Source organism: Oncorhynchus kisutch, linkage group LG26 (assembly GCF_002021735.2).
Source record: "Oncorhynchus kisutch isolate 150728-3 linkage group LG26, Okis_V2, whole genome shotgun sequence".
In the NCBI taxonomy this organism is placed as follows: Eukaryota; Metazoa; Chordata; class Actinopteri; order Salmoniformes; family Salmonidae; genus Oncorhynchus; species Oncorhynchus kisutch.
This window is the reverse complement of record NC_034199.2, coordinates 36,005,848-36,031,846: the sequence shown is the minus strand read 5'-3', so window position 1 is coordinate 36,031,846 and position 25,999 is coordinate 36,005,848. Positions and strand designations below refer to the sequence as shown.

At 42.9% G+C, this 25,999-nt stretch overlaps 1 protein-coding gene and 1 non-coding gene across 2 annotated transcripts in view; one reads left to right on the top strand and one right to left on the bottom strand.

Moving 5' to 3' along the window:
• LOC109870717 (CLIP-associating protein 1-like) overlaps positions 1-25,999 on the top strand; it is a 121,605-nt gene that overhangs the window by 22,697 nt on the left and 72,909 nt on the right. Inside the window, exons 3-8 of the mRNA XM_031805554.1 lie at positions 16,817-16,895; positions 17,448-17,551; positions 17,826-17,917; positions 18,308-18,383; positions 18,725-18,822; positions 24,876-24,946. Coding sequence (XP_031661414.1) covers positions 16,817-16,895; positions 17,448-17,551; positions 17,826-17,917; positions 18,308-18,383; positions 18,725-18,822; positions 24,876-24,946 — 520 coding nt within the window. The remainder of the gene's footprint in view (positions 1-16,816; positions 16,896-17,447; positions 17,552-17,825; positions 17,918-18,307; positions 18,384-18,724; positions 18,823-24,875; positions 24,947-25,999) is intronic.
• Positions 16,350-16,474, bottom strand: LOC116357758 (U4atac minor spliceosomal RNA). The gene has a single exon (XR_004205701.1). It is a non-coding gene; the product is annotated as a U4atac minor spliceosomal RNA (small nuclear RNA).

Here is a 25,999-nt window from a genome sequence, read left to right as displayed (position 1 = left end):
CAGGAAAAACATTTTTAGACCTCCACAAGTCTGGTTCATCCTTGAGAGCAATTTCCAAATGCCTGAAGGTACAACGTTCATCTGTACAAACAATAGTATGCAAGTATAAACACCATGGGACCACGCAGCCGTCATACCGCTCAGGAAGGAGACGTGTTCTGTCTCTTAGAGATGAGTATACTTTGGTGTGAAAAGTGTAAATCAATCCCAGAACAACAGCAAAGGACCTTGTGAGGATGCTGGAGGAAACATGTACAAAAGTATCGATATCCACAGTAAAACGAGTCCTATATCGACATAACCTAAATGGCCACTCGGCAAGGAAGAAGCCACTGCTCCAAAACCACCATTAAAAAGCCACACTACGGTTTGCAACTGCACATGGGGACAAATATTGTACTTTTTGGAGAAATGTCCTCTGGTCTGATGAAACAAAAATAGAACTGTTTGACCATAATGACCATCATTATGTTTTGACAAGCCGAAGAACACCATCTCAACCATGAAGCACGGGGATGGCAGCATCATGTTGTGGGGGTGTTTTGCTGCAGGAGGGACTGGTGCACTTCACAAAATAGTTGACATCATGAGAGATGACGACCAGGAATATGTAGAGGTGCATCAAAGCAGGGACCGGGAGACTGAAAAACAGCTTCTATCTCAAGGCCATCAGACTGTTAAACAGCCACCACTAACATTGAGTGGCTGCTGCCAACATACTGACTCAACTCCAGCCACTGTAATAATAAAACATTGGATGTAATAAATGTATCACTAGACACTTTAAACAATGACGCTTTATATAATGTTTACATACCCTACATTACTCATCTCATATGTATATACTGTACTCTATATCATCTACTGCATCTTTATGTAATACATGTATCACTAGCCACTTTAAACTATGCCACTTTGTTTACATACCCTACATTACTCATCTCATATGTATATACTGTACTCGATACCATCTACTGCATCTTGCCTATGCTGTTCTGTACCATCACTCATTCATATATCTTTATGTACATATTCTTTATCCCTTTACACTTGTGTGTATAAGGTAGTAGTTGTGGAATTGTTAGGTTAGATTACTCGTTGGTTATTACTGCATTGTCAGAACTAGAAGCACAAGCATTTCGCTACACTCACATTAACATCTGCTAACCATGTGTATGTGAAAAATAAAATTTGATTTGATTTGAAATTGTGTGGATATATTGAAGCAACATCTCAAGACATCAGTCAGGAAGTTCAAGCTTGGTTGCAAATGGGTCTTCCAAATGGACAATGACCCCAAGCATACTTCCAAAGTTGTGGCAAAATGGCTTAAGGACAACAAAGTCGAGGTATTGGAGTTGCCATCACAAATCTCTGACCTCAATCCTATAGAACATTTGTGGGAAGATCTAAAAAAGCGTGTGCGAGGAAGGAGGCCTACAAATCTGACTCCGTTACACCAGCTCAGGAAAAACGTGCCAAAATTCACACAACTTATTGTGGGAAGCTTATGGAAGGTTACCCGAAACGTTTGACCCAAGTGAAACAATTTAAAGGCAATGCTACCAAATACTATTTAAGTGCATGTAAACATCTGACCCACTGGGAATGTGATGAAAGAAATAAAAGCTGAAATAAATAATTCTCTCTACTATTACTCTGACATTTCACGTTCTTAAACTAAAGTGGTGATCCGAACTGACCTAAGACAGGGAATTTTTACAATGATTAAATGTCAGGAATTGTGAAAAACTGAGTTTAAATGTATTTGTCTAAGGTGTATGTAAACTTCCGACTTCAACTGTATTTACAGCCACTGTGGGGACGACGTCATCGATGCACATTTTGATGAAGCCGATGACTGAGGTGATGTATTCCTCAATGCCATTGGATGAATCCCGGAACATATTCCAGTCTGTGCTATGTAAAACGTTCCTGGAGTGTAGGATCTGCGTCATCTGACCACTTCCGTATTGAGCGAGTCACTGGTACTTCCTGCTTTAGATTTTGCTTGTAAGCAGGAATCCGGAGGATAGAAGTAGGGTCAGATTTGCCAAATGGAGGGCCGGGGAGAGCTTTGTGTGCATCTGTGTGTGTGGAGTAAAGGTGATCTAGGATTCCCCCCCCCCTGGTTGCACATGTGACATGCTGGTAAAATTGTTTTTAAAATGATTTAAGTTTGCCAGCATTAAAGTTCCCAGCCACTAGGAGTGCCGCTTCTGTGTGAGCATTTTCTTCTTTGCTTATGGCCTTATAGAGTTGGTTGAGAGAGGTTTTAGTGCCAGCTTCGCTTTGTGGTGGTAAATAGATGGCTACGAATAATACAGATGAGAACTCTCTTGCTGGATAATGTGGTCTACAGCTTATCATAAGGATCTCTACCTCAGGCGAGCAATACCTCGAGACTACTTTAATATTAGACACCGCGCACCAGCTGTAATTGACAAAAGACGCACACCCCCACCCCTCGTCTTACCAGAGGTGGCGTCTCTGTTCTGCCGGTGCATGGAAAATCCCGTAAGCTCTATATTGTCAGTATCTTCGTTCAGCACGTCTCTGTGAAACATAAGATGTTACCGTTTTTAATGTCCCTTTGGGAGGGTAATCCTAATCGTAGGTCATACATTTTATTTGACAATGATTGCACGTTAGCAAGAAGAATGGGAGGCAATGGGAGTTTATTCGCTCGCCTCCAGATTCTCAGAAGGGTGCCCGATCTGCGGCCTCTTTTCCCAGTGTCTTTTCTTCACGCAAAAGGTGTGGATCTGGGCCTGTTCCAGTGAAAGCAGGATATCCTTCTCGTCGGACTCCTTAAAGTAAAAAATACAAAATAGCACAATTCGTTGGGAGGATGTAAAACGTCAGCCATGTTCTCTGGCGCCATCTTCGGCGCCAACATACTGGGGTATGCATAAATGTGTCACATATTTGAGGTGTTGTCAGCTGCATAGGCTATTCTCGTTGAGCGTGGCAACATACTGGTTTGAAATGCGCCAATTAGGCTTAGGATTCGTTTTGGAATAGCCTGAATTTGTTTTCACACTCATGTTTACTCATGAGGCATAGGCCTACTATGCAGCGTACGCATAGCCTATAGGCCTATTGTTTTTATTTTGTATATATTTTTTTTATGTATTCATTTGGATTCACAGTGTGGACCGAACCCAGGTCCCTGTACCGAACGGTTTGGTACAAATACATGTACTGTTACACCTCTCATTTTTTAAAACAACATTTCCTTGAGAGTGGCACCTTTTTAATATCAGACTCCAGTCATCTAAGTCATAGACTGTTCTCTCTGCTACCGCATGGCAAGTAGTACCGGAGCTCCAAGTCTAGGTCCGAAAGGCTCCTTAACAGCTTCTACCCCCAAGCCATAAGACTGCTGAACAATTAATAAAATGGCCAACCGGACTATTTACATTGACCCCTCCCCCGCACATTGACTCGGTAGTGGTACCCCCTGTATATAGCCTCATTATTGTTATTTAATTGTTACTTTTTTTATTTGTATTTTAGTTTATTTAGTAAATATTTTCTTAACTCTATTTCTTGAACTGCATTGTTAAGGGCTTGTAAGTAAGCATTTCATGTTTTATTTGGCTCGTGACAAATACCATTTTATTTGAAGATATTTTGTTATAGGCAGAGCGCATTGGAGTAGGATTCTATTTCAATGACAAGCATGACCCAGGCCCGTACTCTACACAGAGCAGTGCACCATAACCAATCCGAGCTGCATTAGGCCTATATGCAAATAGCCATTGCCATATATGGATCTGTGCCATTCACATTGAACTGGACTGTGTTTACAGCATGAGTGGTCGAGTAGATGCCTTGTTTTGAAATCAAAGTGAGAGCTGCATGTAGCCACCTGTGCACATTTGTTCATATTATTTGCTAGTTAGTGAGTTGTTAGCCCAGTGATGGCACATTTATAGTCAGCAATGGGAGAGTGGTTGCTTCCTACAAGAGCACAAAATGTGTTAATTTCTAGCTATCTTTGAAAAGCAAGTCATATGTCTTAACGTTTCTAGCGCAAGTGTTCCGCTAGCGACCCACCTCAACAACATCCGGTGAAATTGCAGAGCGTGAAATTCAAATTACAGAATTATAAATATTTAACAATCATGAAAATAAAAGTGTTATACATCAAAATAAAGCTTATCTTCTTGTTAATCCAGCCGCTGTGTCAGATTTCAAAAAGGCTTTATGGTGAAAGCACACCATGCTATTATCTGAGGACAGTGCCAGACAGGTGCGACAGGTGCTCCACGAAAGTCAGAAACAGCGATATAATAAATGCCTTACCTTTGGAGTGCCAACAGAAGAAGATCTTCAAAAGGTCCCAGCTACATCACAAATGGTCCTTTTGTTCGATAATGTCCTTCTTTATATCCCCAAAAATTCTGTTTAGCTGGCGCGCTTCATTCAATAATCCACCGGTTTCCCTCCTTCAAAATGCATAAAAAATTAATCCCAAACGTTACCAATAAACTTGTCCAAACAAGTCAAACAACGTTTATAATCAAACCTAAGGTACCCTAATATGTAAATAAACGATCAAATTTAAGACAGAGAATCGTTATTGTCTTTACCGGAGATCAACAACAAAGAACGCACTTTCATCCAAGCGCATGAAAACACTACAGTCAAAATGGGAGCCACCTAGGGAAAACTACAAATTCTAGCTCCTTTTTCCAAAAACAAGCCTGAAACTCTTTCTAAAGACAGTTGGCATCTAGTGGAAGCCCTAGGAAATGCAATCTGGGAGTTTTTGGCCTCATAATAAACATGAAAGCCATTGGAAACAGTGGTAGGCTGTAGGCTGAATTTTTTTTGTTGGAAGGGGGGTGGTTTGTCCTCTGGGTTTCGCCTTTCATATCAGTTCTGTTATACCCACAGACATTATTTTAACAGTTTTAGAAACTTGAGTGTTTTCTATCCAAATCTACCAATTATATGCATATCCTAGCTTCCGGGCCTTTACTTTGGGCTGCTTTTCATCCGGACGTGAAAATACATTTTGAGATGGTCTTGAATATGCTGTCTTATTCTCTGTAATAACTCAACATTTTCAGTCACAAGTGGATAAACCAGTTAATGTAAAGCTCTGCATGTTTTTTTTCAAATGTCTCATGGATTGTAGGCCTACATTGAACAACACACATTGACTGCTACTGTAGGCTGAATGATAGAACAGATATTTCCATGTTTAAATGTTATGGGATGTATTTTCTTCCATTTGTTTTTGATGATAGACCACTCTGGTAGCCCTAGATTAGGATCAAATAGCCACAGTAGCCTCCTCCGCCACTGTTAAAACTGTCATTTATAGCGGGTACAGCCTCAATATTCACAATAAACACGTGCGGAAGTTGCACAGAATCTTCACAATGTTCAAGTTTGTACTCAGCACACCTGAAATTTGCTCAGTGCCAAAAAACATTTGAAGTAACATTGATCCCAAGGCATAGTTATTTAGTCTTGGTGACATTGAGGTCAAGGAAGCTATTGTCAAATCAAGGCAGTCAATCAATTGTGAGTAGCTTAAAATGGATTTGCCCTTCAGGGAAGCAATCAGGGCCTTTGAGAGTGAGGTCGCTGTTTTTGTATGCCATTTCATTGATGTATATTGAGAACAGGAGAGGTGACATGACACAACTTGCTAGCTACCTGTCAAACAACCTGTCTAGCATACCGTCCATAGTGCCGCAGTAGACTGTCATAACTCAGCACAGCTGAAGATGCTCCTTGACCATCTAATAGCATTTTATTCCGCTCTATCAGACTTCTAATCTCTGAGACTGTACAATACCATCTCTGTTTATAAGAGAAATGTACCTTACTGTCTCCAGTTTAAAACATTGATTTATTAAGTCCTCTTTGCTCGTTTTTGGCACTAGCCTAGATCCTGGCCTACCAGCTCTATTTCTGGAGAGTTGAACAAGAATTTAGAAGTTGAGAACAGTTTGTACTCTAAATCCGAAGCGAATTGCAGGATATCTGTGGCCTGAGAGAGGGGCCTAGCTTGAGGCCCTGAGGGGCTAATCAGATGAGCATCAGTAGGCCTCTTCTCTTCTAAACAACAGTCTCCTGTGTGTAGGCCCCTGTGGAGCAGAGAACCACAGTGCTCTTATGTAATGGGCCCTATCTAAAGGCATAACAACCAATCTCCTAGCGGTCTTTCCATCTTTGTTTGTTTCTTCTCAGTGTTGAACAGCAGTTCCAGTTGAGGGAACTGTAAACATTGCTGTTCCGCTGTAACCCAGCGTCTGCAAAATCTCCACTCAACTCAATTAGGCTGTACAAGCATAACTTGATTACAACCGTGCACAATTTCCATAGTGCACAATTTATCATGCACGAGTCATGGCATGGCTATGGTGTCGTCCGAGGGAGGCTCTATATCAAAGGGTTTAGGTCATCGGTGTTCAAGCTCTCTTTGCCGTTCTGCTTCATGGTTATTGTTTGAATGACAAGGGAAGCTGTCAGTGTCAATCAGTTACTCCAGCCAAACTTTGGTATTTTATTTTCTCTCTGTCTCTCTTCCTGTGATGCACAATATCTCTGTTGTCTGACTTGTGTGTTCAGCACACCCCTCTGTTTTCTTAAGCTTTGTGCGGCAGTCTCTCGGCAGTCTTTCTGTTAGCAATTGGATTTAGACCTAATGATAAAACATTCCCAAGTGGACACTCATCGTCATTGGCATCCTTCCATCTGTGAGAGATAATGGGGAATACAGAAGCCAGGAGATCATTGTAGTTGTCATGCTGGTTGAAGCCAGGAGACCATTGTTGTTGTCATGCTGGTGGAAGCCAGGAGACCATTGTTGTTGTCATGCTGGTGGAAGCCAGGAGACCATTGTAGTTGTCATGCTGGTTGAAGCCAGGAGACCATTGTAGTTGTCATGCTGGTTGAAGCCAGGAGACCGCTGTAGTTGTCATGCTGGTTGAAGCCAGGAGACCGCTGTAGTTATCATGCTGGTTGTGGACTGGCTTTACAGTACATTGTGAGAGAATGCAACACCTTAGCAAGCACCTCCATCTACAATATATGTCTTGAAGAACACACATATCAACACTCTTCATGTGTTAAGTCACCGTGTCCACATCATGTGTTTCTGTCTCCCTCCCAGAATTTTATTTTGTCATGGTCTCTCTGCTCCCAGACCCAAGCTCTGTAATCATATCATTCTGAGTGACACCTTTTACATTGAGAATGCACAGCCATGGTCTCTCTGCTCTCCTCTGCAGTAGTGTTCACATTTAGAACACTGAGAACGGATAGGAACCTTGTCCCATATCGCCTCAGGATGGTGGTTAGGCTGACTCAGATGTGGTAGGCAGAGCAGAGCACCGACCACCCATCTCCAATCAAGTGAAGAGCTAATTCAGCTGTTTTTGTAATAATGAGTTTTCTCTCTCCTAGATGGAATACATTCTCTGAAATGAGTACTACGGTATGCATTATGCATAGCTGGACCTGAGAGGACAGGCTGTGTGCTATGGGCACTGGATTTATCATCGAACTGCAAATTCATGGTTTGAAGTTACATGACAGTATGTATGTGTGTAGCTGCTAGCTAGCATGTTTTTCAATCGTCTCATTAAATGAGCTGGTGCTACATGCACAGACATAAAACAATAAACACCCAAGCTCCCTTTATCAACAATACAATACACACTAAATAGGTGGTCATTGAAGAGCTTTGACACCTGTCCTAACCCAACAAGCAGGTCCCGGCTCCAACATCTTCTAGCACAGCAATGTTCACGCTGATTAGGCCTACACATCTGTCTGAGGTCAGTGGCTGTATATTATCAGCCTTCAGAGCTGGGGTGAAAGTGCCCCAAATTCTCCCCGTTACCACCTATCCCCACTGCCTTCAGACAAGTGAAATGTTTTCTTACAAGCACGGGGCATTTAGGCTATTTTAGGGTATTTTAGGGTCCCTACCAACCACATGATATCAGCAAGACCCAAACAACGGTTAGGCTCCAACAGTTATTTTCTCCAGAAAAGAGATGTCTTTGTTCAATAACATGGATGGTGTTTGTGAAAGGTTGACCAAAGATATCCCCTGTTCTCTTCTTGTTTGGTTATAAAGTTCATTTGCTTTCAGGGCTAGCAAGGGGGGAGGACAAGACCTCAAGACTTCCCACTACTTTTACATTTTATTTTTTACCCTTTTAAATGTATGGACTTTACAGTTTTTAAACTTTGGATATCCCTTTTCAACCATAAAAGTATACCATTTGTTTTTTAAACCACACAAAAAAAAACATTTTGTCCTGTCCTATTTCAGTGAGGAAGCCCAATTTGTCCTGTACAACTAGTAACGTTATGTCCTCCCAGAGAAGCGGCAGTTGGATCAGGCTGTAGCTCCCAGGTTTCTGTCATGTAGTGTCAGACATCCTGAATCAGCTGCTGACTGTTTGTTTGTAGGCCATGTTTGATTCCTTCACTTCCAGCAGAACATTAGTCATCATGTTGCAAACTGATGCATTTTTCTATCCTGTCAGACAGGTCTGTCCTGTGGCTGGAGCTGTGCTTCCTCTAGCCTGAGTGTGTGTGAGGGGAATGTGTGTGGTCAGCGGTCAGCCACAGTCCGTCCTCAGCCACAGTCGAGCCAACCCTGCCCTGCCCCGCCTGGTGATGGTGATGGTGTGTCAGATTCAGGGGAGAGGCTATAGTGGCTTTTGGGACCTGAATGCCAAAACATTCAAGAGATAAAGATGCTCAAAGTTGGACCATTTTCCCATACCATACCATGAGGCATCCATGTGTTCATCACTGGAAAAGATAAACGGTTTAGATTAATATAATTTAAAATCGTACAAACAGGGTTGTCAAACTATTTTATCATTTCTGATTATTGTTATTATTTTTTATAAAATACATTTGCCTTTTTAAACATCTTAGGGCTGAGATCCCGTTAACGGGATCGATATGACAACAGCCAGTGAAAGTGCAGGGCACCAAATTCAAAATAACAGAAATCTCATAATAAGAATTCCTCAAACATACAAGTATCTTATACCATTTTAAAGGTAATCTTGTTGTTAATCCCACCACAGTGTCCGATTTCGAATAGGCTTTGCAGCGAAAGCACCACAAACGATTATGTTAGGTCAGAGCCAAGTCACAGAAAAACACCGCCATTTTTCCAGCCAAAGAGTGGAGTCACAAAAATCAGAAATAGAGATAGAAGTAATCACTAACCTTTGAAGATCTTCATCAGATGACACTCATAGGACTTCATGTTACACAATACATGTATGTTTTGTTCGATAAAGTTCATATTTATATAAAAAAATCTCAGTATACATGTTCAGTAGTTCCAAAAACATCCTGTGATTTTGCAGAGAGCCACATAAATTTACAGAAATACTCATTATAAATGTTGATGAAAATTCAAGTGTTCTACATGGAAATATAGATACACTTCTCCTCAATGCAACCACTGTGTCAGATTTCAAAAAAGCTTTACGGAAAAAGCAAACCATGCAATAATCTGAGTACGGCGCTCAGAGACCCAACAAGCCAAAAAGATTGTTTGTGCAGTCAACAGAAGTCAGAAATAACATTATAAATATTCACTTACCTTTGATGATCTTCATCAGAATGCACTCCCAGGAATCCTAGTTCCACAATAAATGTTTGATTTGTTCGATAATGTCCATCATTTATGTCCAAATAGCTACTTTTGTTAGTGCGTTTGGTAAACAAATTAAAACTCACGATGCGTGTTAACTAGTTGCAGACGAAATGTCAAAAAGTTCCGTTACAGTCCATAGAAACATGTCAAACGATGTATAGAATCAATCTTTAGGATGTTTTTAACATAAAACTTCAATAATATTCCAACCGTAGAATTCCTTTGTCTTCAGAAAAGCAAATGGAACGGGAGCTACCTCTCATGTGAATGCGCGTGACCAGCTTGTGACTGCTGTCAGACCTCTGACTCATTCCCCTCTCATTCAGCCCCCCTTTACAGAAGAAGCCTCAAACAAGTTTCTAAAGACGATTGACATCTAGTGTAAGCCTTAGGAAGTGCAAGATGACCAATATCCCACTTTATCTTCAGTAGGGGCTGAGTTGAAAATCAACCAACCTCAGATTGCCCACTTCCTGGTTGGATTTTTTCTCAGGTTTTTGCCTGCCGTATAAGTTATGTTATACTCACAGACATCATTCAAACAGTTTTATAAACTTCAGCGTGTTCTATCAAAATATACTAATAATATGCATATATTAGCAACTGGGACTGAGGAGCAGGCAGTTTACTCTGGGCACCTCTGGTCACCTTATTCATCCAAGCTACTCAATATTGCCCCCAGTTAAAGGTCATGAACAGTCAAAATGATGTTTTTCATGAAACTGGATGATATTTGAAGGAAACCAGATCAAAGTATGAAGACCAAAGTTGGAAAAATGACTGTTGCTTTAATACTGAACAAAAATGTAACGCAACATGCAACAATTTCAAAGATTTTACTGAGTTACAGTAAATTAATATAAATAAATTAGGCCCAAATCATCCGGTTGGATGTACTGCCAAATTCTATAAAACAGGCATAGTAGGACTTCTTATAAGCTTCTGGGTTAGAGTCCCGCACCTTGAAAGCGGTAGCTCTACCCTTTAGCTCAGTGCGAGTGTTGCCTGTAGTCCATGGCTTCTGGTTGGGGAATATACGTTCAGTCACTGTGGGGACGACGTCCTCGATGCACTTATTGATAAAGCCAGTGACTGATGTTGTTTACTCCTCAATGCCATCGGAAGAATCCCGGAACATGTTCCAGTCTGTGATAGCAAAACAGTCCTGTAGTTTAGCATCTGCTTCGTCTGACCACTTTTTTATAGACTGAGTCACTGGTGCTTCCTGCTTGAATTTTTTCTTATAAGCAGGAATCAGGAGGATAGAATTGTGGTGGATTTACCAAATGGAGGGCGAGGGAAAGCATTGTACGTGTCCCTGTGTGTGGAGTAAAGGTGATCTAGAATTTTTTCCCCTTCTGGTTGAACTTTTAACATGTTGATAGAAATGAGGTAGTACTGATTTAAGTGTCCCGCAACTAGGAGCGCCGCCTCTGGGTGAGCGGTTTCCTGTTTGCTTATTTTCTTATACAGCTGACTGAGTGCAGTCTTAGTGCCAGCATCCGTCTGTGGTGGTAAATAAACAGCTACAAAAAGTATAGCTGAAAACTCTCTAGGCAAATAGTGTGGTGTGCATTTTATCACAAGATACTTTACTTCAGGTGAGCAAAATCTAGAGACTTCCTTAGATTTCGTGCACCCGCTGTTGTTTACAAATATGCACAGACCGCCCTCCTCGTCTTACTGGAGTGTGCTGCTCTATCTAGCCGGTGCAGCGTATATCCTGCTAGCTGAATATCCATGTCGTCATTCAGCCACAATTCCGTGAAACATAAGATTTTACAGTTTTTGACATCACCTTAACCTCATTTAAATACACCAATGGTAACAGGATATTCTCTTACCTCATTTAAATAAGTACCGCCTTCTAATCAACATCGTAGAAGGCATGTTTGCAAATGGGGCTTGGTTTATATAGCTAAACTCTGTCAACTGCATTTATTTTCAGCAACCGTAACATGTGTAAATATTTGTATGGACATAACAAGATTCAACAACTGAGACATAAACTGAACAAGGTCCACAGACATGTGACAAACAGAAATAGAATAATGTGTCCTTGAACAAAAGTAACAGTCAGTATCTGTTGTAGCCACCAGCTGCATTAAGTACTGCAGTGCATCTCCTCCTCATGGACTGCACCAGATTTGCCAGTTCTTGCTGTGAGATGCTACCCCATTCTTCCACCAGGCACCTGTAAGTTCCCAGACATTTCTGGGGGGAATGGCCCTAGCCCTCACCCTCCGATCCAACAGAGCCCAGACGTGCTCAATGGGATTGAGATCTGGGCTCTTCCCTGGCCATGGCAGAACACTGACATTCCAGGTCTTGCAGGAAATCACGCACAGAATGACTGGTGGCATTGTCATTCTGGAGGGTCATGTCCGGATGAGCCTGCAGGAAGGGTATCACATGACGGAGGAGGATGTCTTCCCTGTAACGCCCAGCGTTGAGATTGTCTGCAATGACAACACACCGCCCAAGACCATGACGGACCCTCCACCTCCAAATCGATCCCGCTCCAGAGTACAGGCCTCGGTGTAACGCTCATTCCTTCGACTAACAGCTTCCAGATGGTAGTCAATTAAGGTCACAGTTATGAAAACGTAGGACACTAAAGAGGCCTTTCTACTGACTGAAAAACACCAAAAGAAAGATGCAATGCCAGTCACCATGCCAGTCACCAAGATGCAAATTGCAATGTCTGTACTGTGAGACGCATAAGATAGTGCTACAGGGAGACAGAACAGACAGCTGATCATCCTCGCAGTTGCAGACCAAGTGTAACAACACCTGCACAGGATCGGTACATCCAAACATCACACCTGCAGGACAGGTAAAGGATGGCAACAACAACTGTCGAGGAATGCACAATCCCTCCATCAGTGCTCAGACTGTCCGAAATGGGCTGAGAGAGGCTGGACTGAGGGCTTTTAGGCCTGTTGTAAGGCAGGTCCTCACCAGACATCACCGGCAACAACGTCGTCTATGGGCACAAACCCACCGTTTCTGGACCAGACAGGACTGGCAAAAAGTGCTCTTCACTGACGAGACGCGGTTTTGTCTCACCGGGGGTGATGGTCAGATTCGCATTTATCGTCAAAGGAATGAGCGTTACACCGAGGCATGTACTCTGGAGCAGGATCGATTTGGAGGTGGAGGGTCACAGCATCATCGGACTGAGCATACCCTTCCTGACATGACCCTCCAGCATGACAATGCCACCAGCCATACTGCTCGTTCTGTGCATGATTTCCTGCAAGACAGGAATGTCAGTGTTCTGCCATGGCCAGAAAAGAGCCCGGATCTCAATCTCATTGAGCACGTCTGGGACCTGTTGGATCGTAGGGTGAGGGCTAGGGCCATTCCCCCCAGAAATGTCAGAGAACATGCAGGTGCAGAACTGGCAAATCTGGTGCAGTCTATGAGGAGGAGCTGCACTGCAGTACTTAATGCAGCTTGTGGCCACACCAGATACTGACTGTTACTTTTGATTTTGACACCCCTTTGTTCAGGGACACATTATTCAATTTCTGTTAGTCACATGTTTGTGGAACTTGTTCAGTTTATGTCTCAGTTGTTGAATCTTGTTATGTTCATACAAATATTTACACATGTTAATTTGGCTGAAAACAAATGCTGTTGACAGTGAGAGGACGTTTCTTTTTTTTGCTGAGTTTAGCTGGAAGAGCAGACTCTTATTTCATTGTTTTCAATCCAGGAATTCAAGCTTGAATAGAGAGGCAGAAATGGTGCATTGTCTGTGTGAAGTGTACTGGACACACTGGTGTGTGTGTGTGTGTGTGCGCGTTTCGTATATGCATGTTTACAAGTTTTACCTCGACTCCGCTTTAGAACAGCTAGGCCAATTCCCCTTCAGGCTCCTGAGTATTGCCTGCTGACTAGTCTATCGCTGAGTCACTGTCCTGGGCTTCCAGGAACAACATACAGAGCAGCTGAAGTATAATATTATCGGCATCACTCAGTACCGTGCTGTCCCCAAGCACTGGTCGATGATAGGGCTGCACAGTTCATCCAATTCACATCGAAATCGCAATACTGATGTGCAATATCCGTATCGCAAGAGATGGCCGAGCCATATCTCAATATTTTGAAACTCCACTCAGCCATGTGCAGCATACATTTGAATAGTTTACTCTGTTTGTCATCTCACCCCCTGTCACTCAACCTGCACAGTTCCTCCTCCTCACTGTTAGATTCACTCTAACCTTTGCATGAGGTTCTGTTAGGTCAAGTGATGTCAACACATTGTTCCAAACAAGAACAATGCTGCTGTCCACTTTGCTTCTTAATATAAATCATGTTATTTCTAGGATTCCAACAGTTCACCCAAGTGGTTTGATCTATATTGCAAGTCAAATGGCAATCTGTAACAATTCGATTTTTTGCACATTTCGTGCAGCCGTAGTTTAGTATCAGTCCAGTCAAACCTCTGCTCTGACTCCCACCCCAGCTGGTAAACTGTTGATGTTGTAGTGTAAGGGAGGGAACTAGGGTCAGGAATCCAGACCAATGACAGGGTGTTAGGTAACTACTGTATAGCTCTGCCTCTGGGCTCTGTCTGTCCAGACAGCACAGGCTGGCTAACTGGCTGGCTGTCTCTTCTCCTCCAGCCACCGCTCAGCCCAGCTGTTCCCCTGACTCATAGAAAATGACTGCAGTGAGGGAGGGAGAGCCCATAGTGTGTGTGTCTGTGCGCGTGCGAATGAATCTGCAATACACCCATGCCTGTCTGATCTAATATGTCCTTCTACTGTCTCAACAGACAAGGGAGGGAGGAGGTTGTGTGTGTGTGTGTGTGTGTGTGTGTGTGTGTGTGTGTGTGTGTGTGTGTAGTGTCAGGAAATAAAATAAAAGTCTCAAAGCGACTGGGCTTTGCTATGATTCAATCTAAGCCTGGTCCAGCCACATCAGATGAGAGCAGAGGGAGAATCCTTATTTTCCATTACTCATGACACAGCGATGAGTAGCAGACATGTTTAAGTGAATGAGATGTCATTAAGTGTCCATTATAATGGATTGTTGGACGAGATGTAACCACCCATCCTGTAGTATTGGAGAACACATCTAGCTGGCTATACCAAGCTAGCACTACTGGCTGGGGCCTTTTGCTTTGTGTGACATGTCTTAATGCCAGGAGGATAGGCATGGAATCATCTAATGTGCCCTTCCTTGTTTATCCATGTCATATAGAGATCTACTGTATGTAGGACTGTAGGTTCTGCTTGTCATAGAATTTTAGGAGTTGTTCATCCTCTCAGCCAGCTGATGGCAATGATGCCACTGTATGCTACGAATGGCTACAGTACTGTAGAGAGAGAGATGCAGAGCTGCAGGTTTAATGGGGACTGAGGTGAGATTATTTTACCAGCGTGTCATCAGACAGGATGGCCACCAGCCTCAGTGTCCTGTAGCCTCTATCTCCGGGTTGAGATCCATACTCGGCTCCTCACTAGTCAGCCAAGGTGAACAAATTAACCTGAATGCAGGGAAAGTAGAACAACAGACCCAGCCAGTCTGCTAGCTTGTCTCAGAACGTCAACATACCCCTAGTTAAAGTCCGTGAGAGGAGCAATATAAGAGAAGGCCATGTTATGTTGAAATGAAGTGTAGAGCAGCCATGATGAAGGGAGAAATCCCTACTATGTTTATCAGCCCTGAGCCAGGGGGAGACGGGGGATGCTGTGGGAAGGGAGGGCCTGGGGGTGAGACAGGAGGGGGAGGCAGTATAGCCATCTGTCTGTCTGTAGGGAGTAGGAGAGGTCTGTTTCTCTCTGGGGGTGGAGACTAGCTTGGGCTAACTGGACGGGTGGATGGATCAGGCTGGAGAGGCCCAGGCAGAGGAAGAGTGAGGAAACACATACACACTCTCACTCACTCACTCACTCACTCACTCACTCACTCATATGCAGGCAGGGAGGGAGGATGCAGGCGGGGAGGGGGGGGAGGCAGGCGGGGAGGGGTGGGGCAGGGAGGGAGGTTGTACTGCAGCAGCCATCCTCCACCCTCCTCTCCCCATGATGACCAAGTGTGTGTCTTTTGTGGGCTTGTATTACTATCCTAGTGGTTCCTGGAAATCCCTGAAAGGACAGTAAAAGTAAGTAAAACATTTCCCAGGTCACAACGAGGACAAAGGCTTTTTAGGCTTAGGGGTTAGGTTTAGGGTTCTAAATGGGGTAAGCAGAGTCTAAGATGAGTAGTTTGTGACCCATAGAGATAATCTACATTTCCCTCAGAGAAGAGACTGAATGTAGTTGAATTCAGAGCTGCAAATTGGGGCTCTTTGTAATGTTGTCCTCTCCTCTGGACATCCAGTTTTAGTTCTCCAGACCTTTTGTTTTAGGCTTGTCATCAGTTTAATTACTGTAATTCCCTTTCATCTGCATATGAGAACAAAGGATCAGGATTATGCCCCCAGGGCAGACATGCCTGCTGCTGGTAGTGTTCTAGTTAACCTGAACCAGTCTCCAGCCTAAACTGAGGAAAGGAGAGCTGTTAATTGTGCAGCATATGATACGGAAGCTGTGAAATTGGATAACATAGGTCGTGTCTGTTGCTGGCTGCCTGAACTATGCAACACTGTTACTTCCTACACTTCTATCACACTCACCAGTAGATGGCAGTGTTCATCAATACTGCAGAGTTGTATTTTATTTACAAGATTGAAAGTTTAAAAAATTGCACCATGGCCGGCACAAGCTCAGGTGATGCTTATGTGTTGTTATGGTGTTAGCAGGGCTACTCTCACTAGATGTTCGTTGAGCAGCTCTCTCACCCCATGACAAGAAAATGGTTTTTCCCATGGTGACTGGCAACTTTTTCAAATGAGTTTTCTATGGCAGCACTGTACAAAAGTTGTAATAAGTCAATATTACACGTTTCAGAGTGGCAGCGTCCTACATGGTCCTTTTTTCAGCAGATAGAGTGATTATATTTCAGTTTACCCTCAAACCTTTGTGAAACTAATTTGCATACTGGACTGAATCAGAAGGAATTGTTTATTGTTAGATTGTTTAATGTTGTTAAAAAGAGAGAATTTAAGATGTTGTTATTTATTTTCGATGTACTTTTATTTCATATGTTGTCATTTTGTATTTTTGTTTATTCAAAATGTTCTCCTTTTGTGTGTTCCAGGTGGCTTTGCTTGGAATAGACCTTTTATCTGTCCTAGTGACAAGGTTACAGGACCGATTTAGGAACCATGTGGGAACAGGTGAGAGTGTCATTTTATTATCTTAAATACCATATCCTTTAATATGGTTAAAGGAGTTCAAATAAAAGATTGTTTTAGATTTCTAGACAAAATGCCTGACTAAAAAACGCTTGTATCCCTGCCTTGACTAAACGTTTGAGCTCCATTGGATTTTAACTCAACGTCCACATCTTTAGATAGCAATGCTAACCCTTCCCCTGTCTTCTCTTCTCTCCCCTGTGTCCATCCCTCTCCCCTGTCTTCTCTTCTCTCCCCTGTGTCCATCCCTCTCCCCTGTGTGTCCATCCCTCTCCCCTGTGTGTCCATCCCTCTCCCCTGTCTTCTCTTCTCTCCCCTGTGTCCATCCCTCTCCCCTGTCTTCTCTTCTCTCCCCTGTGTGTCCATCCCTCTCCCCTGTCTTCTCTTCTCTCCCCTGTGTGTCCATCCCTCTCCCCTGTGTGTCCATCCCTCTCCCCTGTGTGTCCATCCCTCTCGCCTGTGTGTCCATCCCTCTCCCCTGTGTGTCCATCCCTCTCGCCTGTGTGTCCATCCATCTCGCCTGTGTGTCTCCAGTACTGCCCAGTCTGATAGATCGTCTGGGGGATTCCAAAGACCAAGTCAGAGACCAAGATCAAATCCTGCTGCTGAAGATCATGGAGCAGGCTGCCACCCCACAGGTACGTGTGTACACACACTCACACACACACATACACATATCCCACATCCCACAGGTGGAGCTTTCCTGGGCTAACATGTCCTCATAGACGAGTTATTGACAAAGGTCTTGAGTCAATCCCACAATTCCTTCCCAGTTCCCTGTTGATTCATTCCTGAATCTCAGGTAGGTTTTGATTCCTGACTCGATTGTATGTTAATTGATACGACCTGATCCGTGACAAAAAGCTATTTAATTGTTGACCTGGTACAAATATCCTGTCCTCTCCTCCCCAGTACGTGTGGGACAGAATGCTGGGAGGCTTCAAACACAAGAACAACAGGACCAGAGAGGGAGTGTGCCTTTGTCTCATCTCAACGCTCAACATGTAAGACTGCCTGGCCTCTCAATCACCCATCTATCAATCTGTCTGTTCTTACTATACAACAGATTGTCATTAGAGCTCTCGGCTGATCTCTTTTACCATTGCTCATGTTTTTCCATCATTCCTTCGTCATAGACAAGGTAAGATTCAATATACATTTTTACATTTCTCCTTTCTAATACTCTGATAGCAATGGAATTGTAGCTGACTGCCGAGAGCATGGATGAGCCTAGGTTTGATTTCAAATGTGTCAATATTCTCTCATGTGTATCATAGGGAATTTTTAAATGTTATTATGGTAAGGTCTTTATTGTCAGGAGTCTATTTGCAGTGATGCTGATGCTTACCTATGATGGCATTGCTTTCTCTCTCTCTCCCTATTTGTTCTTCCAGGTACGGAGCCCAAGGCTTAACCCTCAGTAAAATAGTCCCTCACATATGCAATCTACTAGGAGATCCCACCAGTCAGGTGCGTTTGCTGTGTCATGAATCAGTTTATTACACTGCTGGTCAGGGAGGGAGAGGGCCTCTAGCACAGATGGACACAAAGGCATTTCTACAGGGACATGAAGCCCCCTAGTGGCAGCCACAGAACAGAACAGTGCTATCTTTTGGGGGATGCAGGGTAATGATTCTGTTCAGCGACTGTTTCAAGATCTGCTAAACAAATCATATTAGTGTTGGCGTATACACATCTGTGAGTGAATGGGAGTTGCATTCTGTCTGTAGATAAAGACATTTTCATATTCTATTGTAGTCCTGTTAGGGCATGTTCTAGATTAACTTTGAACCTCCCCCTGGTGTCCTTAGGTGAGAGACGGAGCTATGGGCTGCCTGGTGGAGATCTACAGACATGTGGGGGAGAGGGTGAGGATGGACCTCAGCAAGAAGGGCCTACCACAGTCACGGTATGATGAACATTCTACCTCTGTCTTTCTGTCTGTCTCTGTCTCTGTGTGTCTGTCTGTCTCTGTCTCTGTGTGTCTGTCTGTCTCTGTCTCTGTGTGTCTGCCTGTCTCTGTCTCTGTGTGTCTGCCTGTCTCTGTCTCTGTGTGTCTGCCTGTCTCTGTCTCTGTGTGTCTGCCTGTCTCTGTGTGTCTGCCTGTCTCTGTCTCTGTCTCTCTGCCTCTGTCTGTCTCTGTCTGTCACTCTGATTGTCTGTCATTGATTCTCTGTGTCTGTCTCTGTCTCTCACCCTCCCTCCCTCCCTCACTCCTCTCTCTCACTTCTCTCTCTCTCTCTCTCTCTCTCTCTCTCTCTCTCTCTCTCTCTCTCTCTCTCTCTCTCACACCTCTGACTAATCTCTCTCTCTCTTTCTCGCTCTCTCAGTCTCAGTTCAAATCAATTCAATTCAAAAGACTTTGTTGGCATGGGAAACATATGTTTACATTGTTTATTATCTATTTCACTTTCATTGGCAATCAAAAATGAACAGTAAACATTACACTCACAAAGTATCGAAGGAATATTATGTCTATATACAGTGTTATAACGATGTGCAAATAGATAAAGTACAAAGGGATAAATAAATAAACATAAATATGCGTTGTATTTACAATGGTGTTTGTTCTTCACTACCCTTTTCTTGTGGCAACAGGTCACAAATCTTGCTGCTATGACTGCAGACAGTGGTATTTCACCCAATAGTATTTCACCCTATAGTTTATCAAAATTGGATTTGTTTTCAAATCCTTTGTGGGTCTGTGTCATCTGATGGGAATATGTGTCTCTAATATGGTCATAAATTTGACAGGAGGCTTGGAAGTGCAGCTCAGTTTCCAACTCATTTTGTGGGCAGTGTGTACATAGCCTGTCTTCTCTTGAGAGCCAGGTCTGCCTACGGCTGCGTCTCTCAATAGCAAGGCTATGCTCTGCAAAGCTTTCCTTCATTTTGGGTCAGTCACAGTGGTCAGTTATTTTCTCTTTCTCTCTCTCTCTCTCTCTCTCGCTAGGCTACAACATTGTGAAGGAGGGGTGTGGTCTAAGGTAAAGGTCCTAAAGGGAATGTAATCCCCTGAATGACTCCATTCAGTAGGCCTATACAATTAACATTTAGCAAATATGCAAAATATTTAATTCGGAAGTGCACTTTCTCTGATCATTTTAACAGCCTACACGACACTGTAGACCACGACACTGGGAAAGAGGGGTTGGTCTAATGTAAAGGACCTAAAGGGAAGGAAACCACCTAGGTTAAATGATCTGTTATGTCAAGTGTTCGATGTGTTTCATTCAAGCTTACTATATAACCCAGACAATGCAAAAATCTTCAAATCGAAGGTGCCTTTTTCAAATGAATGTCTTACTTTCTGCAGGGACGTCTATCAACAGTCATCATCTACTGATCTCTCTCCCCTTGCTCTGCCCTCCAGCGTTTAATAAAGAACACTCCACCATAACCACTAGCTAGCTAGCTAGCTATCCGTTCACTGTGGCTGTCAGGCCTCCAATTAGCTTTCCCGTGTGAGAAATGAAGACTCATGGGTAATATAACGTTGGCGCTGCCGCACCAGCCTGCCCGTGTCTGTGGCGTGGAGCTGGGGAAGGGATTGAGTGTATGGTAGCCATCCGTCAGTCTTTATTGAATTCATCCACATACCAATACAGTTCTTATTGGATTAGTCCGGCCACTGTATGCCTTATTGGAGGACAGCTGTTGCAGAATCATGGATGCAGGCCCACGATACGCTAATCTTGTAACCAGGTCACACCGATTGGCCACACAGGCCTCAGTGATGCTAAGTGATACCATAGTATGCTATTTAAACATGATGGTAGTGGGAGTGACTGAGACGATGGTTATGATAACTCAGCCTGGGCTCTAACTAAGTGTGTGGATGTTTGAGTGGGGCTGGGTCTGGGCAGCAGATTGATTCACTCCCAATTGTCTCTTTGGTTGAGAGTTAAAGGGGAATAGCTGTTCCTGGAACCATTCCGACTGTAGCATCTGTCTCTCTGATCGTCCCCTGTTTAGTTTACTACTGTTCCCCCCTTTTTAGTTTGGTTTACTACCATGTCAACAGGCCGCTAACATGCAATGCACTCTGTGAAGAAGGTGGCCCATCCTCCTTGATCTCAGTTTGTCACAATGAACTGTTTTTCACAGTCAGTCTTCCTCTTACATCCCACATTGTTGATCCTTGCATTGCTCCTACCCACTCTTCATTGTTGTAGGTAGTATTACAAAACTATTTCCCAGACCCAAAGGGAAGAGATTACTCTTTATAAAGGGAGCTTGAAGGGGCGTGGAGGGATAAGCTCCTTTAGTCTCCCTTTAGGAGTGCTTCCTCTGCCCATGATTAGATTGGTTCCGGGCCAAGGGCATGGTGGGTGCTGAGGCTCTCTAGTGCCCACCTGTGCCCTCCTCCTGTCTGTAGGAACACTCTTAATCCATTTCCTCCAAGAGATCCATGAGCAATTAAAAAGCATTTTGTTATATCCAGTTAAATACTAAGTCTTCTTATCGATATGTTCACATCAGAGTTTCCTGCTATTTCCTGCAAGCAGTTGGATTTATTTGATTCAATGTGTTTTTAACAAAGATTTGAGTACATCGATGTCTACCACAGTAGTGCATGTGATTTAAAAAGCCTATGTTGCAAACAGTGTGAGAATGTCTAATTCTAATTTGGGCAATTTAGCAAGCTACCTTCTGTGGGAAAAGGGATGGGGATATTGGCTTAGGACTGTACTATATTTGAATAGAAAGAGAGAAGCAGATGCAAATTTTGTAAAATAGCATTAGAATGAAAAAGGTTTAGCTGACAGCTTCTATTTTTGGCCTCATTTCCAAGTCAAAGTGACTCAATAGAAACCTGGAGGGATTAAATCTACACAGCATTTTCACTAACTGACACCAAATAATGCTTCCCATCCGTAACAGTTTGTGCATATGTTATGAGGACATATTATGACGTTATTGTTCGTTTTGGTCTTCGGCAAGGGTTTTTTCAGCTGTTTGTGCGCACACACAATTTTTTTTGTTGAGGCAAGCCGAAGTTCGGAGCCGACATCTACACCCCTTCGTTAGTCATTGGTCAACAGTAGGGATCCTTAAATGAAGTGTTTGTTGTCATTCAATGATAGACTACTCGTTTTCATGCACATTTTGAGAAATTAGAAATACTGCACCAAACACCTTAGTTAGATTGGTAACTAAATTGCGCAACTAAGATCTCTGCAGAAATGTAAAAATCAATGACATATTTAGATTAATACGGACTATTTTGAGGAAGTGTACATTGGAAAAGTGTCTCAAGATGGACAAACGGTACCTAGGTCCTGCCGGAGCTTTTTCAATTTGAGAATACATGAGCTGGTTAAAATATTTCTGGGAAATGATTTCTAAAGCTGGATCAATGTCGAGCAAGATGATGATAACAGAACTGAATATAACAGCATAGTAGGCCTATAATGTTACTCTTACGCCAAAAACGCCTCATTTCGATTTAGATTATTTTTGGGATGGTTAGATGAAGCTGAATACTGGCATTCAAAACTCAACAGCGCATCAAATCAAATGTTATTTATCACATTCGCCGAACACAACTGGTGTAGACTTTACGGTGAAATGCTTGTTTATGAACCTTTCGCAAAGATGCAGAGTTTAGAAAATAATAATACAAAATACTAACTAACACGAGGAATAAAAAAAAAAAAACGCAAAACTTGGAGCTATATACAGGGAGTACCAGTATATACAGGGAGTACCAGTATATACAGGGAGTACCAGTATATACAGGGAGTACCAGTATATACAGGGAGTACCAGTATATACAGGGAGTACCAGTATATACAGGGAGTACCAGTATATACACGGAGTACCAGTACCATATCAATGTGCAAGGGTATGAGGTAATTGAGTTAGATATTTACAAGAAGCCAGAGTAGTGACTAGGTATCAGGATAGATAATATTAAGAGTAAAACAAAGAACAGCAGCAGCAGCAAATAATGAGTGTAAATGTGTGTGTAAATGTGTGTGTAAATGTGTGTGTAAATGTGTGTGTAAACAGTTGAAATCGGAAGTTTACATACACTTAGGTTGAAGTCATTAAAACTTATTTTTCAACCACTCCACAAATGTCTTGTTAACAAATTATAGTTTTGGCAAGTTGCTTAGGACATTTACTTTGTGCATGACACAAGTCATTTTTCCAACAATTGATTATGGACAGATTATTTCACTTACAATTCACTGTATCACATTTCCAGTGGGTCAGAAGTTTACATACACTAAGTTGACTGTGCCTTTAAACAGCTTGGAAAATGCCAGAAAATGTTGTCATTGCTTTAGAAGCTTCTGATAGGCTAATTGACATAATTTGAGTCAATTGGGGGTGTACCTGTGGATGTATTTCAAGGCCTACATTCAAGTGCCTCTTTGCTTGATATCATGGCAAAATCAAAAGAAATCAGCCAAGACCTCAGAAAATAAATTGTAGACCTCCACAAGTCTGGTTCATCCTTGGTAGCAATTTCCAAACGCCTGAAGGTACCACGTTCATCTGTACAAACAATAGTACGCAAGTATAAACACCATTGGACCTCGCAGCCATCATACTGCTCAGGAAGGAGACGCGTTCTGTCTCCTAGAGGTTAATGTATTTTGACCTTGTGAAGATGCAGGAGGAAACAGGTACAAAAGTATCTATATCCACAGTAAAACGAGTCCTATATCGACAGAACCTGAAAGGCCGCTCAGCAAGGAAGAAGCCACTGCTCCAAAACCGCCATAAAAAAGCCACACTACGGTTTGCAACTGCACATGGGGATAAAGATTGTACTTTTTGGAGAAATGTCCTCTGGTCTGATGAAACAAAAATAAACTTTTTGGCCATAATGACCATCGTTATGTTTGGAGGATAAAGGGGGAGGCTTGCAAGCCGAAGAACATCATCCCAACCGTGAAGCACGGGGGTGGCAGCATCATGTTGTGGGGGTGCTTTGCTGCAGGAGGGACTGGTGCACTTCACAAAATAGATGGCATCATAAGGTAAGAAAAATATGTGGACATATTGAAGCAACATCTCAGGCCTACAAACCTGACTCTAAGACAATGTGTGGGCATAGGCCAAATGTTGCAATTGGAAGATGCTTTTTATGCAAATTCTATAATAATATTCCGTCGGTACACATTTCATTGGAGACATTATGACCTAAACAGTACAAGACCTAAACAGTACTAGACCTAAACAGTACAAGACCTAAACAGTACAAGACCTAAACAGTACAAGACCTAAACAGTAGCACTACACCATGACTTGGAGGAAATTGTATTCGGTATTACATTCTATCAGTCCTGCCTTTTAGGTTTTCCCTCCACATTTCTTTTTTGCCAAGGTCGTTCCAAACGCTCATTCTACCTATTAAATGCTCATCTACCAGTTCTATGTGGTCTAGTTTGGAATAGGCCAGAGGGAAATGTGTTCTCTGACAGGTACAGATCCATAATGTTGGGTGAATCAGTGAGAAGGCTATTCACCTTCCTGTTTCTTTCTCAGTTTTCTGACCTGTTTTCTCTCTTTTCCTTAGTTCCTTTCCTTTTCTCTTCCTTCCTTTCCTTTCCTCTTCTCTTCCTTCCTTTCCTCTTCTCTTCCTTCCTTTCCTCTTCTCTTCCCTTCCTTCCTTTCCTCTTCTCTTCCTTCCTTTCCTTTCCTTTTCTCTTCCTTTTGTTTTATTCCTCTGCAGATTGAATATAACCTCCTGCTCCTCTCCTCTGCAGGTTGAATATAACCTTCTGCTCCTCTCCTCTGCAGGTTGAATATAACCTTCTGCTCCTCTCCTCTGCAGGTTGAATATAACCTTCTGCTCCTCTCCTCTGCAGGTTGAATATAACCTTCTGCTCCTCTCCTCTGCAGGTTGAATATAACCTTCTGCTCCTCTCCTCTGCAGGTTGAATATAACCTTCTGCTCCTCTCCTCTGCAGGTTGAATATAACATTCTGCTCCTCTCCTCTGCAGGTTGAATGTAATCTTCAGTAGATTTGATGAAGTCCAAAGATCTGGGAACATGATCCCATCCTCGGGTTCAGGTGAGTGATGCTGCTGCTGGACCCCTGTTCTGTTGATTCATGGTGGAGGGGCTATTACCATTGCTTCTGGGGCTGTTTGTGTCTGTTTGCTTCCTTCCTGTATTTTCCTGTGTATTTTGTATGCACTTCGAGTTTCTGGACGGACTCAAATAGAACCATCTTATTGACTTAGCTGAGAGCTGTTTCCCATGGAGCTCTAGGGTTATGAGGGGATTTGCCTAATTTCTCAGTGAGATCTCTCTGTCCTCCTTCTTTTTATAAGAAACATTAATGTGTTGAAAATCCCAAATAGTTTGCATAGTCAACTTACACACAGCTCTGACACACACACTTACCCCACCAGACATGCCACCAGGGGTCTTTTCACAGTCCCCAAATCCAGATCAAATTGAAGAAAGCATACAGTATTATATAGAGCCATTATTTCATGGAACTCTGTTCCATCTCATATTGCTCAGATGAACAGCAAACCTGGTTTTCAAAAAAACTGATAAAGCAACACCTCACAACACAACGACTCTCCCCAATTTGACCTAGACAGTTTGTGTGTATGTATTGGTATGTAGGCTATGTGTGCCTTTTTTATTTATTTTTGAATTGATGTAGTTCTGTCCTTGAGCTGTTGTCTATTAATGTGTGTGTCTCTCTCTCTGCGTGTCTCTCTCTCTCTGCGTGTGTCCCTTTCTCGCTGCGCGTCTCTCTCTCTCTCTCTGCATGTGTCTCTCTCTCTCTCTCTAGCTCTCTCTCTCTAGCTCTCTCTCTCTAGCTCTCTCTCTAGCTCTCTCTCTCTCTCTCTCTCCTCTCTCTCTCTAGCTCTCTCTCTTTCTAGCTCTCTCTCTCTAGCTCTCTCTCTCTCTATCTCTCTCTCTCTCTCTCTCTCTCTCTCTCTCTAGCTCTCTCTCTCTCTAGCTCTCTCTCTCTCTCTCTCTCTCTCTCTCTCTAGCTCTCTCTAGCTCTCTCCTCTAGCTCTCTCCTCTAGCTCTCCTCTCTCTAGCTTCTCTAGCGTCCTCTCTCTCATCTCTAGCTCTCCTCCTCTCTCTCTAGCTCTCTCTA